Below are 17,712 nucleotides of genomic sequence, written 5' to 3' on the forward strand. Positions count from 1 at the left end.
AGGGGGGCAAATATTTGGAACTAAATAACACAATTCTAAATAGTACATGGGGAAAAAAGAAATGAAGGGGAACTATAAAGTATTTTGAGCTGAATAGAACTGAAAATACAAAATAAACAAATTTGTGGGATGTGATAAAACTGCATTTAGAAGGAAATTTTATAATACCAAATAGTTATATCAGAAAAAGCAGAAAGGTCATGAATCAATGACCACAGTTTCCACTTTAAGAAACAACAAAAAGAAGGGCAAAATTAAACTCAAAGGACTGGAGACAGTCAAAATCATGGCAGAAATTAAAGAAATAGGGCGGCTGGGGTGGCTCAGAGGTTTAGCGCCACCTTTGGCCCAGGGCCTGATCCTGGAGACTCAGGATCGAGTCCCACGTCAGGCTCCTTTCATGGAGCCTGCTTCTCCCTCTGCCTGTGTCTCTGCCTCTCTCTCTCTCTCTCTCTCTGTGTCTCTCATGAATAAATAAATAAAATCTTTAAAAAAAAAAAGAAATTAAAGAAATAGAAAAGAGAAAAACAATAGAGAAAACCACTAAATCCAAATTTGAGAACAACTTAGATGAAATAAATTTCTTGTAAAAGTCAAAATATCAAAGCACACTGAATAAAATAACTTTATAGCCCTTTATCTCTTAATCTATTTGAATTGGTAGTTAAAAATTGTCCAACAAAGAAAACGCCAGGTCCAGATGGCTTCACTTGGTTCACCACCTAAAACATTTGCAAAGAAATAAAACTAATTCTATATGAACTTTTCCAGGATATTGAAAAGGAAGAAATATTTTCTGATTCATTCTGGAGGTCGGCATTACTCTAATATCAAAACCAGATCAAGACATTATAAGAAAACTACAGAACAGGGGCCCCTGGGTGGCTCAGTGGTTGAGCATCTGCCTTTGGCTCAAGTCTTGATCCTGGGGTCCTGGAATCGAGTCCTGCATCAGGCAGAGAGCCTGCTTCTCCCTCTGCCTAAGTCTCTGCCTCTTTGTGCCTCTCATGAATAAAAAACTAAAAACTTAAAAAAAAAAAAGCAACCTACAGAACAATAACTCTCATAAGAAATAGATGCAAAAAGGGGCGCCCTGGGTGGCTCGGTCAGTTAAGCATCCGACTTTAGCTCAAGTCATGATATCAGGGCCCTGGGATCGAGCCCCACATCAGGCTTCCAGTGAGCAGTCTGCTTGGTCCTCTCCACTGCCTTCTCCCCACTCATGCTCTCTCTGACTCTCTCTAAAGAAATAAATAAAATTAGAAAAAATAAAAGGATACAAAAAAATAAAATTTTGGCAAATCATATTTAATATACATCAAAAGGATAATACATCATGGCCAATCTCAGGAATGCAAGATTGGTATGACATTCTAAACCAATCAGTGCAGGGGTACCTGGCTGGCTCAGTCAGTTGAGCATCTGCCTTACGCTGGGGTTATAATCCCATGGTCCTGGGGTCGAGGCCCATGTTGTGTGGGGGGTGGGGAGATCCCTGCTCAACTGGGAGTCTGCTTCTCCCTCTGTCCCTCCCCACTGCTTATGCACTCTCTCTCTAATAAACAAATAAAATCTGAAAAAAAAAATAAGTAAACCAATCAATGCAATTCACTGTATTAATACACTAAAAAAAAAAAACGATAAACCATGTGATCATCTCAATAAATTCAGAAAAAGCATGTGACAAATGCAATATCCATTCCTGATAAAAACTCTGAGCAAACTAGGAATAGAGTAAAACTGTGTCAGCCTGATAAAGGGCATCTATGAAAAACCTACAGCAAGCATCACGCTTAATGGGAAAGATGGTATTCTTTCCCACCAAGATCAGGAACAAGACAAGGATGTCTGCTATCCCCACTTTTATTCTACATTGTGTTAGGGGTTCGAGCCAGTAAAATATGGCAAGAAAAAGAATTACAAGTCATTCAGGATGAAACAAGAAGTAAAACTCTCTTTAATCTCAAAAACATCGGGGATCCCTGGGTGGCTCAGTGGTTGAGCGCCTGCCTTCAGCCTGGGGTGTGATCCTGGAGACCCAGGATCGAATCCTACATCAGGCTCCTTGCATGGAGCCTCTGCCTGTGTCTCTGCCTCTCTCTCTCTCTCTGTCTCTCATGAATAAATAAATAAAATCTTTAAAAAAAGATCTCAAAAACATGATTAACTTTGCAATCCATTGTACAAACCCATTGTAATCTTTTAAAAAGCTACTAAGACTAATAAATGAACTTAGCAAAAGTGCAGGATAAAAACTTAGCAAAAGTGCAGGATAAAAATAAACTCTTTTTATATACTAGTGATGAATGACTATAAAATGAAATTTTAAAAATACCATTTACAATAACAACAAAAAAGTAAAGTGTGAATATCACAAAACATTGCTGAGGAAAATTAAAGAAATACACCGTTTTGTAGGTAGGCAGAATCCAAGTCGCAAACATATCAATTCACTAGGTCTAGCACAAACTCAATAGGAGCAGATTACACAAAAAATCATGAACAGCAGCAGGCAAAGATCATGGGGGGCCATTAAAGAGGTCTGCCTGTCACACACACCAACATTATTAAAGTATCTCCACATTATTTTTTATCGAACACCCTTATAATTCCTCTAAAAGGACTCTGCAGTTGGATTATCTGGTATAAATCTTGGGTCCTTTAATTAATGTGTTATTTCACTTCCCTCATCTATAAAATAGAGATAATAACAGAACTTCTCTCACGCCGCTATTATGATGTTTAAAAGATTAAACATCGGGGCACCTGGGTGGCTCAGCAGTTGGGCATCTGCCTTTGGCTCAGAGCATGATCCCAGGGCCAGGCAGGGATCAAGTTCCACATCGGGCTCCCTGCAGGGAGCCTGCTTCTCCCTCTGCCTATGTCTCTGCCTTTCTCTCTCTGTGTCTCTCATGAATAAATAAAGTCTTAAAAAAAAAAAAGATTAAACATCTGCAAAGCACTTAAGAATTTGGTATTTAATAAACAATTGCAAAAATACATCCATAAAACCAATATAAATACTAAACTTACTATTCCCTAAAGATAAGTGTTTATTAGAATAGATCCTTCTTTAACTATTTAATGATGTCTATTACAAATAAACCTGTTTTAGTCAAGGTGTGTACAAAGATAGTTCATTAAAATGCATGTATTTAGTCAACCTTAGGCAGTGAGAGAAGAGTATCTTCTTATTTCCATTTTTAATTAAAATTTAAGAAGCAAAAATAGGTAATGCCTGGGATGACCATGATCTGATTTACCTGATTCTATTTTGTGCCTATTGTCTAGGCATACCTGCCAGTGGTACCCTCTCTCAATATTAAAAATGTCCCAGATTGCACAGAGTATAAAGGTTGCATAAGTCTGTCATAAGCCTTGATTGGAATGGAAACTGAATCTAGATAAACACACTTGAGTAAGGAATCAATAAATTAGGGATGAAGTGAACAGAAACTGGAAAAGAAAAAAGGGTATAGGTGGTTTGGTTAACTAAGAATGAAAGAGCCAGAGTAGTAAGAGAATATTAAATGTTTCAAAATGTTCATATACCAAAATCAATTCATCTGCAAACTGAATTCAAGATTCCTCTGCTGCTGATAAACTTGCATATTCTTAAAAGCTTAGTGATAGTTCATAAAAAATTTATCTGGCCTTTCCTTGGGGATTAAAAGAAACCCATAAATGAATATCAAATAAATGTTAATGTACCACATTTAATTTCCTTTTTCTATCTGTTTAATATATAATCATGAAGGTAATATAGAATTCCAACAGATACATCCTATAAAAATTAAGAAAACTTCTTTCAATCCACATACTATAGGCCAAGTTTTTAATCATGAAGGTAATATAGAATTCCAACAGATACATCCTATAAAAATTAAGAAAACTTCTTTCAATTCACATACTATAGGCCAAGTTTTAGCAAGAGACTATTTTTTATAGCTATTTTCAATCTCCCAACTGAAAATATTAGTTGACTTTGGAAATTCTAATCCCTTTAAAATCCAGCAGCAACAAAGCAAATAGTCATGATCCCTTAAGAGGATAAATATGTTCATTTTAATTAAAGACTAAAATATGTGTCTTGGTGTGCAATTTTTGCGTCTGTATTATGAGATGTATTTATATGTCCTATGCATTTAATTACTGACAAACTGAAAAGGAAGTATGATTATTAAAGAATAGCCTGTTAATAGAGGCATTCTTAAAAGATCTGGATCTTGAATTTTCAAGAGTTTAGTCAAATAAGAGAACAAAGTCCTGGTATGTTCCACAATGTAGCTGAACCTTGAAAACACTATGCAAAGTAAAAGCCAGTCACAAAAGACTACATACTTTATGAATCCATTCGTACAAAAGGTCTTGAATAGGCTAAGCTATAGAGACTAAAAGTAGATTAGTAGTTGTTTCAGTCTAGGGCTGAGATGGGAAGAAGGATAAGGGAATAAAGGATAACTGCTTATAGGAATGATGAAAATGTCCTAAAATTAATTATGATGATGGTTGCACAACCCAGCAAATATACTAAAAGTCACTGAGTTGTACATTTAAATGGGCAAACAGTATGGTCTATGAATTATATCTCAATAAATCTGTTACCAAAAAGATTTTAGGTTATAATTCTTATCTGAAATACATATTTTTAAACATGATGTTGATAGGAGAGAAATTCAGGAAATTTATACATTAGTCTGTTCATGTTAATGCCCAAAACTGATGCAAGTATACTCCATGTCACCGAATTCCTATAGACTTTAAAAAGATTTCTTGAATGCTTTTGCCAAAAAATAAATTTAGAAATTGTCTTGATTTTAAATGTGGTGGATATTTTCTGACTTCATATGGGAATATAAATAATTTTTAAATCTGTCAAATTGTAGATATGTATTCCTAAGTACCCATTAGTTCACAGTTTCTTGATACTAAGTTTAATAAGAATAATATGACAGTTTTGTAACATATGTAACTTTTTAAGTGTATACATACAGTCCAAATTTAACTTCTTAAATTGTTTGTCGAGTTTCAAGTTCAAAACAGTAATCATTTCTTGACCTAGTTATATAGTGCCATATTCCATTATTTTTTAAAAGTTACCAAATGTCCCTACACATCAGACATCAGTGCTACCAACACTAATGTGGGTACTTGCAAGCTGGACAAGCTCCAAGAGAAACCCCCTCCATTATGACATCCTCCATGAAAGAAAAAGAGATCAGATAGTTCCCAGCAGCCTTTATTGCTGCTGTAGACAAATGCAGTCTCAAACATTAAAGAACTCCAAAATCTTCACTAAGGCTAACCTCAGCTGACAAAGGTGAATAGAGACTACATTGCTGGAACTTATCCAGAGCTAGAAAAATCATACTCAACCCAGCCAGCATCATTATGCCCACCCACAGAAGATTTTTCTCTACCAATACCATTCCATAAAATATGGAAGGGGTGACATCAAATGCACAGACATCAACACAAAGCTATAGAAAGATGAAAAATCAAGGAAACATGACACCATCAAAAGAATACAATGTTTTTCTAGTAAACGACTGCAAAGGAATGGAAATCTACAAATTAACAAATAATTCAAAATACTTGTTCTTAAAAAGTTCAGAAAGCTACAAAGAACACACATCCACAACTCAATGATATCAGGAAAAGAATATATGAATAAAATAATAAATTCAAAAGATATATCAAAGTTACATAAAAGAACCTAACAAATTATGAAGCTAAAGAATGAAATGAAAGAAATTTAAAAATGCAATAGAAAGCAACAACAGCAGATATATCAAGCACAAGAAAGAAACCATGAACTTGGAAACAAGTCATTTGATATTACCTACTAAAAGAAAAAAGACAAAACAAAACAAAATAAAAAACAGTGAAGAAAGACTACCTGAATTATGGGACATCATCAAATGAAATGATATTAGCATCATGGGAATCCAAGAAGGAGAAGAGAGATAGGGCAAAAAGCTTATTTAAGGAAATAATAGCTGAGATTTCTATCTGGAGAGATGTATGAACATCCAGGCACATTAAGTTATCACATTGTACGCTTAAAGTATATACAACTTTGTCAGGTATACTTCAGTTTTTTCAAAAAGATTAGATAAAGTTAACTGGTATATAACAGATGTTCATTATGTATATATATGTATACATATACACACACACACACGTAAACATACTTATAAAAATAAAGGTATAGAAAAATTAAAATATGTGTATATATAAATAGTTTTTAATATACTCTTTGGTCTTAATACTATTTTTGATACCAGATAAAACAACAGAATTTTTAAAACTTTTTAAATTATTATTATTATTTTTTAGAAAGAGGGAAAGTGTGAGTCGGGCAGGGCAGAGGGAAGACAGAGAATCTTAAGCAGGCTCCTTGTTCAGCAGGGAGCCCCACAGTCTCACAACCCTGAGATCATGACCTGAGCTGAAATCAAGAGTCAGGTACCAAACCAACTGAGCCAGTGAGGCGCCCCTAAAATTTTAAATTTTTTATTTTGCTTATTTATTTCTGACTAGTCTCAGTGATCTGATAGTTTTGTAGAGCATCATTTGCTTTAAATGTATGCCAATATAAAAAATATATATATATTATTTACTAAGAGAAGATAGTATTTTGAGCTTTTATACTTATTTTTTTGAAAAGCAACTATTACTACCTAAGTACAGTTCCAAATGGTTTTCTGCTTAAAACATTTAAATCCCTGAGATAAAATTTGGCCTAGCAGAGATAAACATATCCATCAATTTTTCTCTGGAATTCTCAGTAAACACATTATACATTCTCCCTAGTGAGCTGACATTTCAAGCAAACATAAATCATGGTCTTACCTATAAATGGTGAAATCATAACCCTGGATATATTAATAAGTGAGTTACATGAAGTAATGAAAAATGCTAATATAAAAGCATCTATAAAATTCTTAGAATTTTTACAAAAAATAGCAGTTTTACTTAAAGATATATTCAATTTCACAAATCAAAAATATATAAGGAAGAATCAAACATGGTCAACCATCCAACAAAAACCCTTCAATATTAGAGATGATATTCATTACATTTAGATGAATAATAATAATTTAAAAGGTTTAAAAAATTCTATTGTTTTATCTGGTATCAAAAATACTGTATTAAGACCAAAGAGTATATTAAAAACTATTTATATATATGCATATTTTAATTTTTCTATACCTTTATTTTTATAATAAGTATGTTCACTCCATGGCCTTAATAATTCAAAGATAAGTAGACTTTTAAATAAACTAAAAGTTACTTTGAGACTATAAGAATTCAGAACAGCACTCTATATGCTGCCACAAAGAGATACTTTCCTAACCTCCACTACATAACCAATCTAAAATGGTATGAGATGTGAACTCTTCAAAGTACTGTCCTATTAAATTCTGAGATCATTTATAGTGCTAGTCTAACCGTTAGGAGATACATCTAAAAATAAAATTTTACATTCAAACCTCAGGCATCAAAAAGGCACACAAACAAGGGAGAACTGTGCAGAAGATCAGAAAAATATGTAGGCCAATTCAGAGGAACACGTAAGACAGTTGAATATCGTAGTCAGTGCTGAGGAAAGATGGCTAACTGCCCAGATATATTTCACTATGCAAATACTTATAAATGTGCACTCTTGGTATAGCTACTGTCATTTGATGTAAAAGCTAAAAATTGAATGCGCATACAATAACAAAAATATAAAGCACCAGGAGCCCACTGGGCATTGCCTTTTTGGGGAGAGTTGGACTTTATAAATACAAACACAGAAGCCAATGTAAATTATCTGTGATCATTTTGCTAACCATATATAACAGATATTTTCCTGTAGTAATTTCATTGACACTAATCATATCCATATATATTTTTATACAAAGGTTTCTATATTTGCACAATCCTTAGTATATTTTTAACTCCTCAAATATATTTGGGAATCATTCCAGACCACAAGACTCTGAGGAATTGCAGAATTTATCAGACTGACATGTCAACACATATGAATACAGAACCCATACAATGTTGTTTTTATTCAGCAAGCATGTCATAAACAAAATTTTCTAGTTTACAATGCCAGGTAGATGAAGTCAATTAAAGTAATTATAACTTTAAAAAAAAAATTCAGAAGCTTTAACCCTACAACTTAGTTAACAGCGATGTTTTTTAAAAAGGTAAATTCACATTATCTTCCAGGATCTCAAGATTCTGATGTCATATAATTTTATACTCCCTTCATACAGTTTAATGTAGAGTAGATGGGCATACCATAGGTGAAATACATGTTAAACACTATCTTGCAAATTAAAAGAAATAACCAAGATACCAAAGTCTATTCCATTTCATCAAGATAGAATAATGCTTCCATTTTCATTATTGGGTTTTTTTTTTTCATTTTTAAATACTGATAAGAGGTCACAAGACAAGTTCATCTTAAAATGATTTAAGTAAGCATGCTTCTAACCAGTTATAATTACTGACAGCAAAAAAAAACCAAGACAGCAAGCAGAGTACAGTCATAGAATACAGGATCACCAAGGTTTGAGCCTTGCTTTTTCACTTGCTTGAGATTTTTAAGTATTTTAAACTAGTTTCCTCATTCTTTACATGGGAAAAATAATAATGGTATCAGCTTCACAGAGTTCTTGTTGGAGAGTAAGGATGAAATGGATCTGAATATAGTTATGCAAAACTGGAAAGAATTATATAAATTCACTGCAGTATCATCAAGTAATAATTTTGCTCTGAGAAGCAAGCTATTCAATTTATAATGTAATAAATGTGCTTCTTTTTATTTATACCTTAATCAAAATATTTTTAATTAAATAAACATTCGTCTAAGTAAACTGTGTAACTATTGATATCCTTACTTTTAACAATTTGGAGGTAAGAATAATTAATATATTTTATAACCAAGAGGGGTGACTCACTTTTGTTTTTAAAATATAATCTTCTCATACTTTTTAATCTTTGTTTTATTATATATTTTTTCAATTAACAAAACATATATGTGCTTCCAATTAAACCTTATGAATAGACATCAGTAGGAGGAAAGATGTTCATTAAATTTCTAAGTCAATTCCATATCTGTTCTTTTTTCTTATTTGGTTCATTTGATGCAAACACAATAATAGTGTAATATATTCTTTCTCAGTGGTGATTAACAAATTACCATTTTGCTTTCAATATACTCATTACCTGAATGAGGCCTTAGATAGAACCAAATATAGTTAAAATATCAAACACAACAATCAAAGGTAAAATATTTGCAACAAACCATACCTAGTAATAAGAACAGCATTATCGTGGTGGGCAATCCCATTTTCTGGAATGGTGTTTCCATCACTTTGGTGAGAGAGAATGGATTTCTGCCATTTACAGAAGCTATCGAGGGACTTGTCTGCATGGTGGTTTATCTCCAAGTTTGGCTGCAATACAACATGCATACCAGAAATGTTCCAAACAAATTACTAAGGTCAGTTGTTAAAACTTTTGAAGACTAAAGTGGGACTATAATTAGAAACAGTGGTTTCTAGGAATAATCTCTTGCCAATTTTTATCTCTGTAATATCTGACCTAGAGTTAATTTAGTGTACTATTGAACATTCTTTCCAGTTCCAGCTTTAATGATAATGTGAATATATGTGATTCTCAGCAACCAAAACCACTATTATTAGATCTGCCATGCAAATGCTCATCTTTACTCTGAAACATATAGCTAATATACATATATAGCTTTAACATGACATACGTGGTATATTCTTACATACTATTTAAAATTTGCTTAAAATATTAAATGCTTAGTAGTGAAAATCCTATTCAACCAGAACTTCCTAAGAGGAGCAATAATAAAATATTTTATTTTATAATACATAATTCTATAGTCTGTCTGCTAAGGGTTTTAGATTTCTAAACTAACTCATTCTTACCTGATCTTCTGTAAGAACAATTAAGCGGGCCACTATAATATTCACAACGTTTCCTAGGCTGGAATCACGGTAAAGTTTGGCAACCTGACCTCCAGAAAATAAGAAAAGACACAAAGTCAGACAAAAATCATAGGGTGATTGTTTAATATTTTTTTAAAGAATGATAAAACAATTTTTCATAAATCAAACTGCTTTGTATATAAAAAGCTATTATTTTATCTCATACCACTTAGAATTCTACCCTCAAGATGCCTCCATAAAAGATTTTTATACAAATTTCCCTCAAGAAGTATTTTCTCCTAAAACTGAACTACAACATAGTAATTAAGAGGGTGAGCTGATATTTCAAGTTAAAGAAAACCTCTTAAACAAGATTTAATATAACCCATTATCTGAAAATGAAGAGTAAAGTCACCTTTAAATTAATTTTCTATGGAACTGAAGCATTAATATATCAATTATTTCTCATTTTAGATGAGCAAATTCTTAAAACCTTAATTCACATTAAAAATCCATGACCTTAGTCAAAACCACAAATTATTAAATTAAAATATTATATAGAGGCATCAAACTTACAATATTCATCACACTCAAAATGTAATGTTCAATGTCTTTGCGGCCATGGTAGCCCACCATCATTTTGTCTGCCACTACCAGTGTCTCCACAAACCGCTCAATGCTTACTGATCTCTTCTGTCTGTGGCGGATATGCGAGCCATTAATTGGTAGTGAAGAAGGAAAAGCAGATGTTTCATTCAGCCACGAAGGTTTCCCACTTCTTATGAGGTCTACAATAAAAATAATTAACTAGGTTCAGGTAGGTTCACCAATTAAACTTACTTGCTTCTCATAAGTTGTCTAAGATACTAAGATTTTCAAAATGAGGAGAGAGGATGAGGAAATGCAGTAGTGAGAAAATTAAATTCTTTAAAGTTTTCAAAAAAGTCATTATCTGAAACAAATTAAACATTAATAGCATACAGCTGTTCATAAAAACCAAAAATAAGTCTAATGAATTATGTAATCAAAATATTTTTAAGTAATCATTTCATATTATTCCAGTGAGAAATTGTCATAATATTTTAAAATATAGAATATGTACAAAGTTTTTTTTAAAAACAACTAGAGCGTTAACTTTCTAAACACCCTAGACAGTTCTGATGAAGAACATCAGTACTGCAAAAATCTATTCCTTTTTTAAATTAAGCTATATTGCCCAATATGGGGCTTGAACTCACCATCCACAAATTCTATTCCTAAGACACCTCTGAGCATTACTTTAAAGTAAGATCCTTTATTAAACTATCTTAATTAAAGCAATTCTACTAGTCTAGAAATTTCAATTCTAAAAGGCTGTGAATTAAGTTTTTCATTTAGTTTTGCAGTACGCAACTATTTATACTAAGAGTACCCAAAGTATTCTTCTAAAATCTAGAGGTAAATGACATTACGAGAGTTGAAAAACTATGATAGAGCATGACTTCCTTTAAACCACATTTTACTGTGGATTGCAGTTTAATCTTTTGTTTTCTAGCCAATTGGTCTTTCAGTTCAAAGTAAATCTTTTAATACTATGGCATTTGTAAACACTTGTCTCATTTATATTCATCTTTATTTAATAAACTTGAACAGATATAGGTCCTTTCACACCTCACTTTCATATCTGTATGTTGGAACAAGAAATCTTTTTTTTTTAAAGATTTTATTTATTTATTCATGAGAGACACAGGGAGAGAGAGAGAGAGGCAGAGACAGAGGCAAAGGGAGAAGCAGGCTCCACACAAGGAACCTGATGTGGGGCTCAATCCCGGGACTCCAGGATCACGCCCTGGGCTGAAGATAGCACTAAACCACTGAGCCACCCGGGCTGCCCTGTATGTTGAACAAGAAATCTAACATCTACTTACTAAAAAATTTATTGAGGAAGAATCAGATTAATTTATATAATATAATTAACAGAAACTGGCAGTATTTTCCATTATTTTTCTAATTACTTTAGTTTCTACCTTTTGAAAATTACTTTGGTAAAAGTTATAAATTTTAAGAAAGAAGAGATAGAAATGACTACAACAAATACCAATAAAATATTTTTTGTTTTTTTGTTTTTTAAAGATTTTATTTATTTATTCATGAGAGACATAGAGAGGGAGAGAGGCAGAGACACAGGCAGAGGCAGAAGCAGGCTCCATGCAGGGAGCCCAATGTGAGACTCAATCCAGTACTCCAAGATCAAGCCCTGAGCCAAAGGCAGGTGCTCAACCACTAAGCCATCCAGGCATCCCTTATTTTTGAAATTTATATACATTAAATGAGTATTTTTATTACTAAAGGTTGAGAGGGGCAGAGACCCATTACTTCTTATTTCAATAGTATAAATTTTTAGACAGCCAGTAAGTATTCCCCTATTCCAGACAGACTCTTAAAGTGGCCCCCATGACCTCCTAATGTTTACACTTTGTGTGACTGCCTCCCCTTTAGTGTGGGTGGGATCTGTATCTTGCTTCTAATCAAGAGAATATAGCTAAGATAAAGGGATGTACATGATTATATATATATATATATATATATATATATAGTACATAATTATGTTACATAATATTATAGTAGCTTTTCTTACTAGAGTTTTCCCTTTGCTAGCTTTAAGAAAGCAAGCAACCAAGTTGATGAACTGTACATGGAAAGGAACTGCAGATGGCCTCTGGCAGACAACTAACTCCAAACTAAAGCTTTAGTCTTAAAACACCAAGGAACTAAATGCAGCCAACAACCACAGGAATAGGAAGGTAGATTCTTCCCCAGTCAAGGCTTCAGATGAGAACTCAGTCCTGGCTGAGGCTAAGTCAATTAACTCATTCATGTATAACTTCTGGTCCACAGAAACTGTGAGGTAATAAAAGTATATTGCTTAAGCCACTGAGTTTGTGGTAATATTGTTATGAAACAGTCAAAATCCTTTCTGCATTAACATAATGCCATTTTTTTTTTGCTCAGTCTTCCAAAATCATAAAATCATTCATGTATTCAAATCATGCCTAGTTTTTCCCTTCGTCTGGATGGACAGCCTAAAAGTCTAAATATAGGATTTAATTTCCATTATTTTGGGACGCCTGGGTAGCTCAATGGTTGAGCATCTGCTTTTGGCTCAGGGTGTGACTCCCGATCCGGAATTGAGTCCCATGTTGGGCTCCCTGTGAGGAGCCTGCTTCTCTCTCTACCTGTGTCTCTGCCTCTCTCTGTGTGTCTCTCATGAATAAATAAATAAAATCTTTAAAAAAAAAAAGGTTTAAAAAAATAATTTCCATTATTTTTATCATTTTCACTTCTCTGATCTATTCATCAGTTTCCTCTTATATTTATTTAAAGTATCTGTAAAAAGACATGATTGGACAAAATAAACACAGCAATGGTGTTTCTCAATAGATAGCACGCTATATAAGGTAACTGCTGTTCTCATCATTTTCATAAATTTCAGACTTTTAGCTTTTTAAATTGTTAGTTTGCTTGGTTATTACTCCATCAGATAAATATATATAATGTCTTTTATGGGCATTCATAAATGGCAAGAGGCTTATACGCAAAGAATTTGTAGTCTGAGGTATATACATATATACATAGATATATATGTAAAAAATACACAATAAACATAATAAAGATATCTGATTTCATTTTAAAAACTAAATAAATCCAGCATGATTAGATCATTACAAAACAGTATCTATGTTCTAGAATTGTCAATTGACTGCTTAATGTTATGCCTAATGATCTGTAACTAATATCTTTTTTTAGTCTAAAATAGAATACACAATTGATTTGTTTTGTTTCAAAACAAAGATTAGTAGTTATTCAAATGATAATCATTACAGATGCTCAATTTAATTTTGGATAGAGTGTAGAATATTAAAGAAAACATTCCTCCAAAAACAAACAATAAAGAACTTTTCCCCAAAAGCAAATAAATACACAGATCTCTTTGCCATGTGAAATAAGATCTTAATTTTTTTACCAATCTCAAAATATTTTTTAATATATACAGTCATTCAAAATTACTGCACTGATGTGCTTTATTTTTCACTAATAGCACTTATTACTTCTTGATAGTTGGCCATGTATTTATTTGTTTGCTTGATTGGATTTTTTAATTAACTCTCTTCACTAAAATATAAGCTTCATGGGAGCAGATACTTTTCTTGTTTTATTTATTGCTCTATTCCCAACGCTTAGAATAAGCCTGACACATACATGCTAAATGAATATTTATTTAATAAATACATAAGTAAGCAATTCAGGTATAGAGACATAATGATATCTACATCAATGGACAATGAGAACATTCAATTATCCCTGGGTAGTCGTAAAAAGAGCAACTTTCACTTCCTTTTTTTTTCTTTTTATCCCATGTTATCTAAATTTTTTTACAAAACTTTTTTGAAATTGATAACAATCTAATTAAGATGCAAAAATTTATGTCTGAATAGGAGATAAATATGCTTACTCTCAAAAGGGTTTTTCTTATATTTTTATGTAAAGTTGAGTTCTAAATAACAGATTAAGTGGCAATTAATACCTATAAATGCATGTGTCACTTGAATTTGCTGTCAAAATAGTATCATAATTAAGATCAGAAGTTCTTAACCAGACATTTCCCAAACTTATTAAACACAAAATACTTTTCTAGTGATATTCCTATGGAACCTAGGGAACTACTGCTGATTTTCCACTGTTGGGAAGCCAGTGAAGCATTTGAAGGTGTATAATACAGCCAGATGTAGGAGACAGCCCACTTAAGACAGAAAAACAAACCTGAAGACAGGAAGACTCCAGTTAGAAAGTCATTACAGTGGTGCAGGCAAGAGATAACAAGGTCTGAACTAAATGGACTGGTGTTAAAAGTAACAGAAATGGCTAGTGAATAGATTAAAGGTGAGGAAATAGTCACAGGAATCCACTCAAGATTTTTCAACCATTCAAGAATGTCTCACTGATCTGCCTTATTTTTTGCTAATGGCACAGTAATCCAACAGACTTTGTAGAAGAAAATCTTCCCCAACAAGAACAGAATTTTATACTGGCAGTAAGAGTAGATTTGCTGAACTATTTGATTCATGCCTCAGCCTTTGCAAAAGAACAATCTGCCTCAGTAAGACCAGTGAATAATAAGATAGGTACTTCAAAAGAGGATAATTTGAATATCTAAGGGTTAAGAGATATCTTACAGAATACAGTGCAATCTTTAAGTATTTTTGGAAAAAGTGAGCTTTACAAGCATAGAGTGAAGGATGTCATGTTATGATAAAAATGTCATGTTTATCATATGATAAAAATGATTTTATCATATTAGCAAAATTGATATTGCAATAAACAACTAAATGTTTAAAACCTACTTTTTCAAGAATATATATATATAAGTTGTACTTATAAAGTTTGCTAAACATAAGATAAACTAACCTATTTCCCATGTTTAGTTTCATTACTCAATGCAAAAACCCATCAAAATTTTTTCATTGTTTCCTATGAAATTTTATTTCATGTGTTAAGCCAATTCACTTTAAGTGGCTTTTTTCTAGTACCAATTACTCTTCATCAACAAGGACATCCCAGAGATTACTCAAGGGAGTATGTAGAATAAGAAGTCAGTTGAAGAAAGAACTCCAAAGAACACTTATACTTGAAGCAGAAGAAAAGGATATAATCAAAACAGTGTTGCATTCATAATTTATAAAATAACCCGTCCTATTTTTTACACATCTACTTTGAACCCATCCCATTTTGTTCCTAAAATTACTTGTAGGGGGGGATCCCTGGATGGCTCAGCGGTTTAGTGTCTGCCTTCGGCCCAGGACGTGGTCCTGGAGACCTGGGATCGAGTCCCACATCGGGATCCCTCCATGGAGCTTACTTCTCCCTCTGCCTATGTCTCTCTCTGCCTGTCTCTCTGCGTCTGTCATGAATAAATAAATAAAACCTTTAAAAAAATAAAATAAAATAAAAATAAAAAATAAAACTACTTGGTGAACTTTTTTTTTTCTATTAAGCTGAAATCTGCTGAAATACTGAAATAAACTTCCCCTGGCTCCACCTATGAGAATTATACAGAACAAATCTAATATTTAAAATTTTTTAAAGATTTTATTTTGATTTATTTATTATGATTTTTTTTTTTTTTTGGAGAGAAAGCAGGGGAGGGGCAAAGGGAGAAGGAGAGAGAGAACTTAAGCAGACTCCCCACTGAGTGCCTAGTCCAAATGGGGGACTCTATATCACAACCCTGAGACCACAACCTGAGTCAAAATCAAGAAGCAGATGCTTACCCAACTGAACCACTCAGGTGTCCCTTTAAAGATTTTATTTTTGAGTAATCTCTATATCAAATGTGGGGCTCAAATCCACAATCCCAAGATCAAGAGTTGTACGCTCTGCTGATTGAGCCAGCCAGGTGCCCCTAATCTTTTTGTTTGTTTTTAAAATAGCTCTTTAAATACCAGAAACAGACATCTCAATAATAATGATAGCTACAGTTTGACTAAGCAACTAATGTGTGTTGAGAAAAGTACTCAGAGAGGTCGGTTCATTTGTCCAAAGATACAGAAAAGGCCATATTCTTTCTACTATGCCAAGCTATATCCTCTATTCGGTAAGTTTTCTCATCTTTACACTAAATAATCTCCTAACCCCTTCCCTCTAGTCTTGCTCTCCTCTCAGTCTCCATAGGGCTGCCGGAGTAATACTTCTAACACCCAGATCTGATCAGGTGATTCCTGCTTAAAGCCTTTCAATGGGTTCCCAGCACACTTAGGATAATCAAACTCCTTAACGTGATTTACAAATCCTTTGTGTCTTGGCCTTCCTTGTCACTTCATTTTCATCTCTGTCACTCCTCACCTACCATGAAATCCATCCCATCCCTCCAGCCCACATTCTAACATCTCATTATAGGAACTGGCAATGACTGCAATGTGACAATCTCTCTTTTGGTTCAGAATTTTTATAAATGCTGTTTCCTCTATATAGAACACTCTACCAACTGTTCCCTCTACTTCTGCACAGCTCCCTTCTCTTTCTCCCTCAGGCCTCAACTTAGAAGTCACTCTTCCATGAAGCCTTCTTTGACTGCTAATGTCTAGGTTTCCTGTCCCTGTTATGTATTTCTATAGTACCCGACTATCACTGTCTTTGAATACTACCTTAAGATTACTGAAATCTTATTTAAGTGTCTGAAGTTTTTCAATTAGCATAAAAATATCAGGCTAACCAAACAGCATAAAGTACTATGCAACACTTGTGCATGAAAATTATAATATGGAACACTTGTGTTTGAAAATTATAACTATTACCTGGATAAAATAGGGTGGGTTTTCCCCCTTTTCAAAGAAAAAATAATTTTATGTAGACTTATATTTTAAGGACTTCTCAAAGAACTTCCAAAATTGACTTCAAAATATTGATAAGTGATATCTTTTTTTTTTCTACTGAAAAGGTAGGTAGTTTTTTTCTTTTTTTTTAAATTGAAGTATAATTAACATATATCATTTTCAGATGTACAACATAATGATTCAAAAATTCTATACATTATCCAGTGTTCATCAAGGCAAGTGTGCTCTTAATCCCCTTTACCTATTTTACCCAGCCCCACACCTACCTCCCCTCTGGCAACTACCAGTTTAGTTTGTTCCCTGTATTTAAAAGCCTGGTCTTTTGTTCATGTCTTTTTTTCCCCTTTTTTTCCTTATATGGTTTTTAAATTCCAAATATGAGTGAA

General features: G+C 33.1%; 1 protein-coding gene across 5 annotated transcripts in view; it reads right to left on the reverse strand.

Annotated features, from left to right (window-relative positions):
• The window catches only part of ADAMTS6 (ADAM metallopeptidase with thrombospondin type 1 motif 6), a 295,855-nt gene that overhangs the window by 252,129 nt on the left and 26,014 nt on the right, over nt 1-17,712 (reverse strand). For all 5 annotated transcript variants that reach the window (XR_012031294.1, XR_012031295.1, XM_072826631.1 and 2 more), the window contains exons 5-7: nt 10,533-10,744; nt 9,957-10,040; nt 9,310-9,455 (exon numbers count right to left, since the gene is read on the reverse strand). Coding sequence is in view for 3 of the 5 variants with exons in the window: in XM_072826631.1 (XP_072682732.1) it covers nt 9,310-9,455; nt 9,957-10,040; nt 10,533-10,744 (442 nt within the window). In the remaining 2 variants the exon portion in view is untranslated. The remainder of the gene's footprint in view (nt 1-9,309; nt 9,456-9,956; nt 10,041-10,532; nt 10,745-17,712) is intronic.

Source organism: Canis lupus, chromosome 5, assembly GCF_048164855.1.
Source record: "Canis lupus baileyi chromosome 5, mCanLup2.hap1, whole genome shotgun sequence".
NCBI classification, from domain to species: domain Eukaryota; kingdom Metazoa; phylum Chordata; class Mammalia; order Carnivora; family Canidae; genus Canis; species Canis lupus.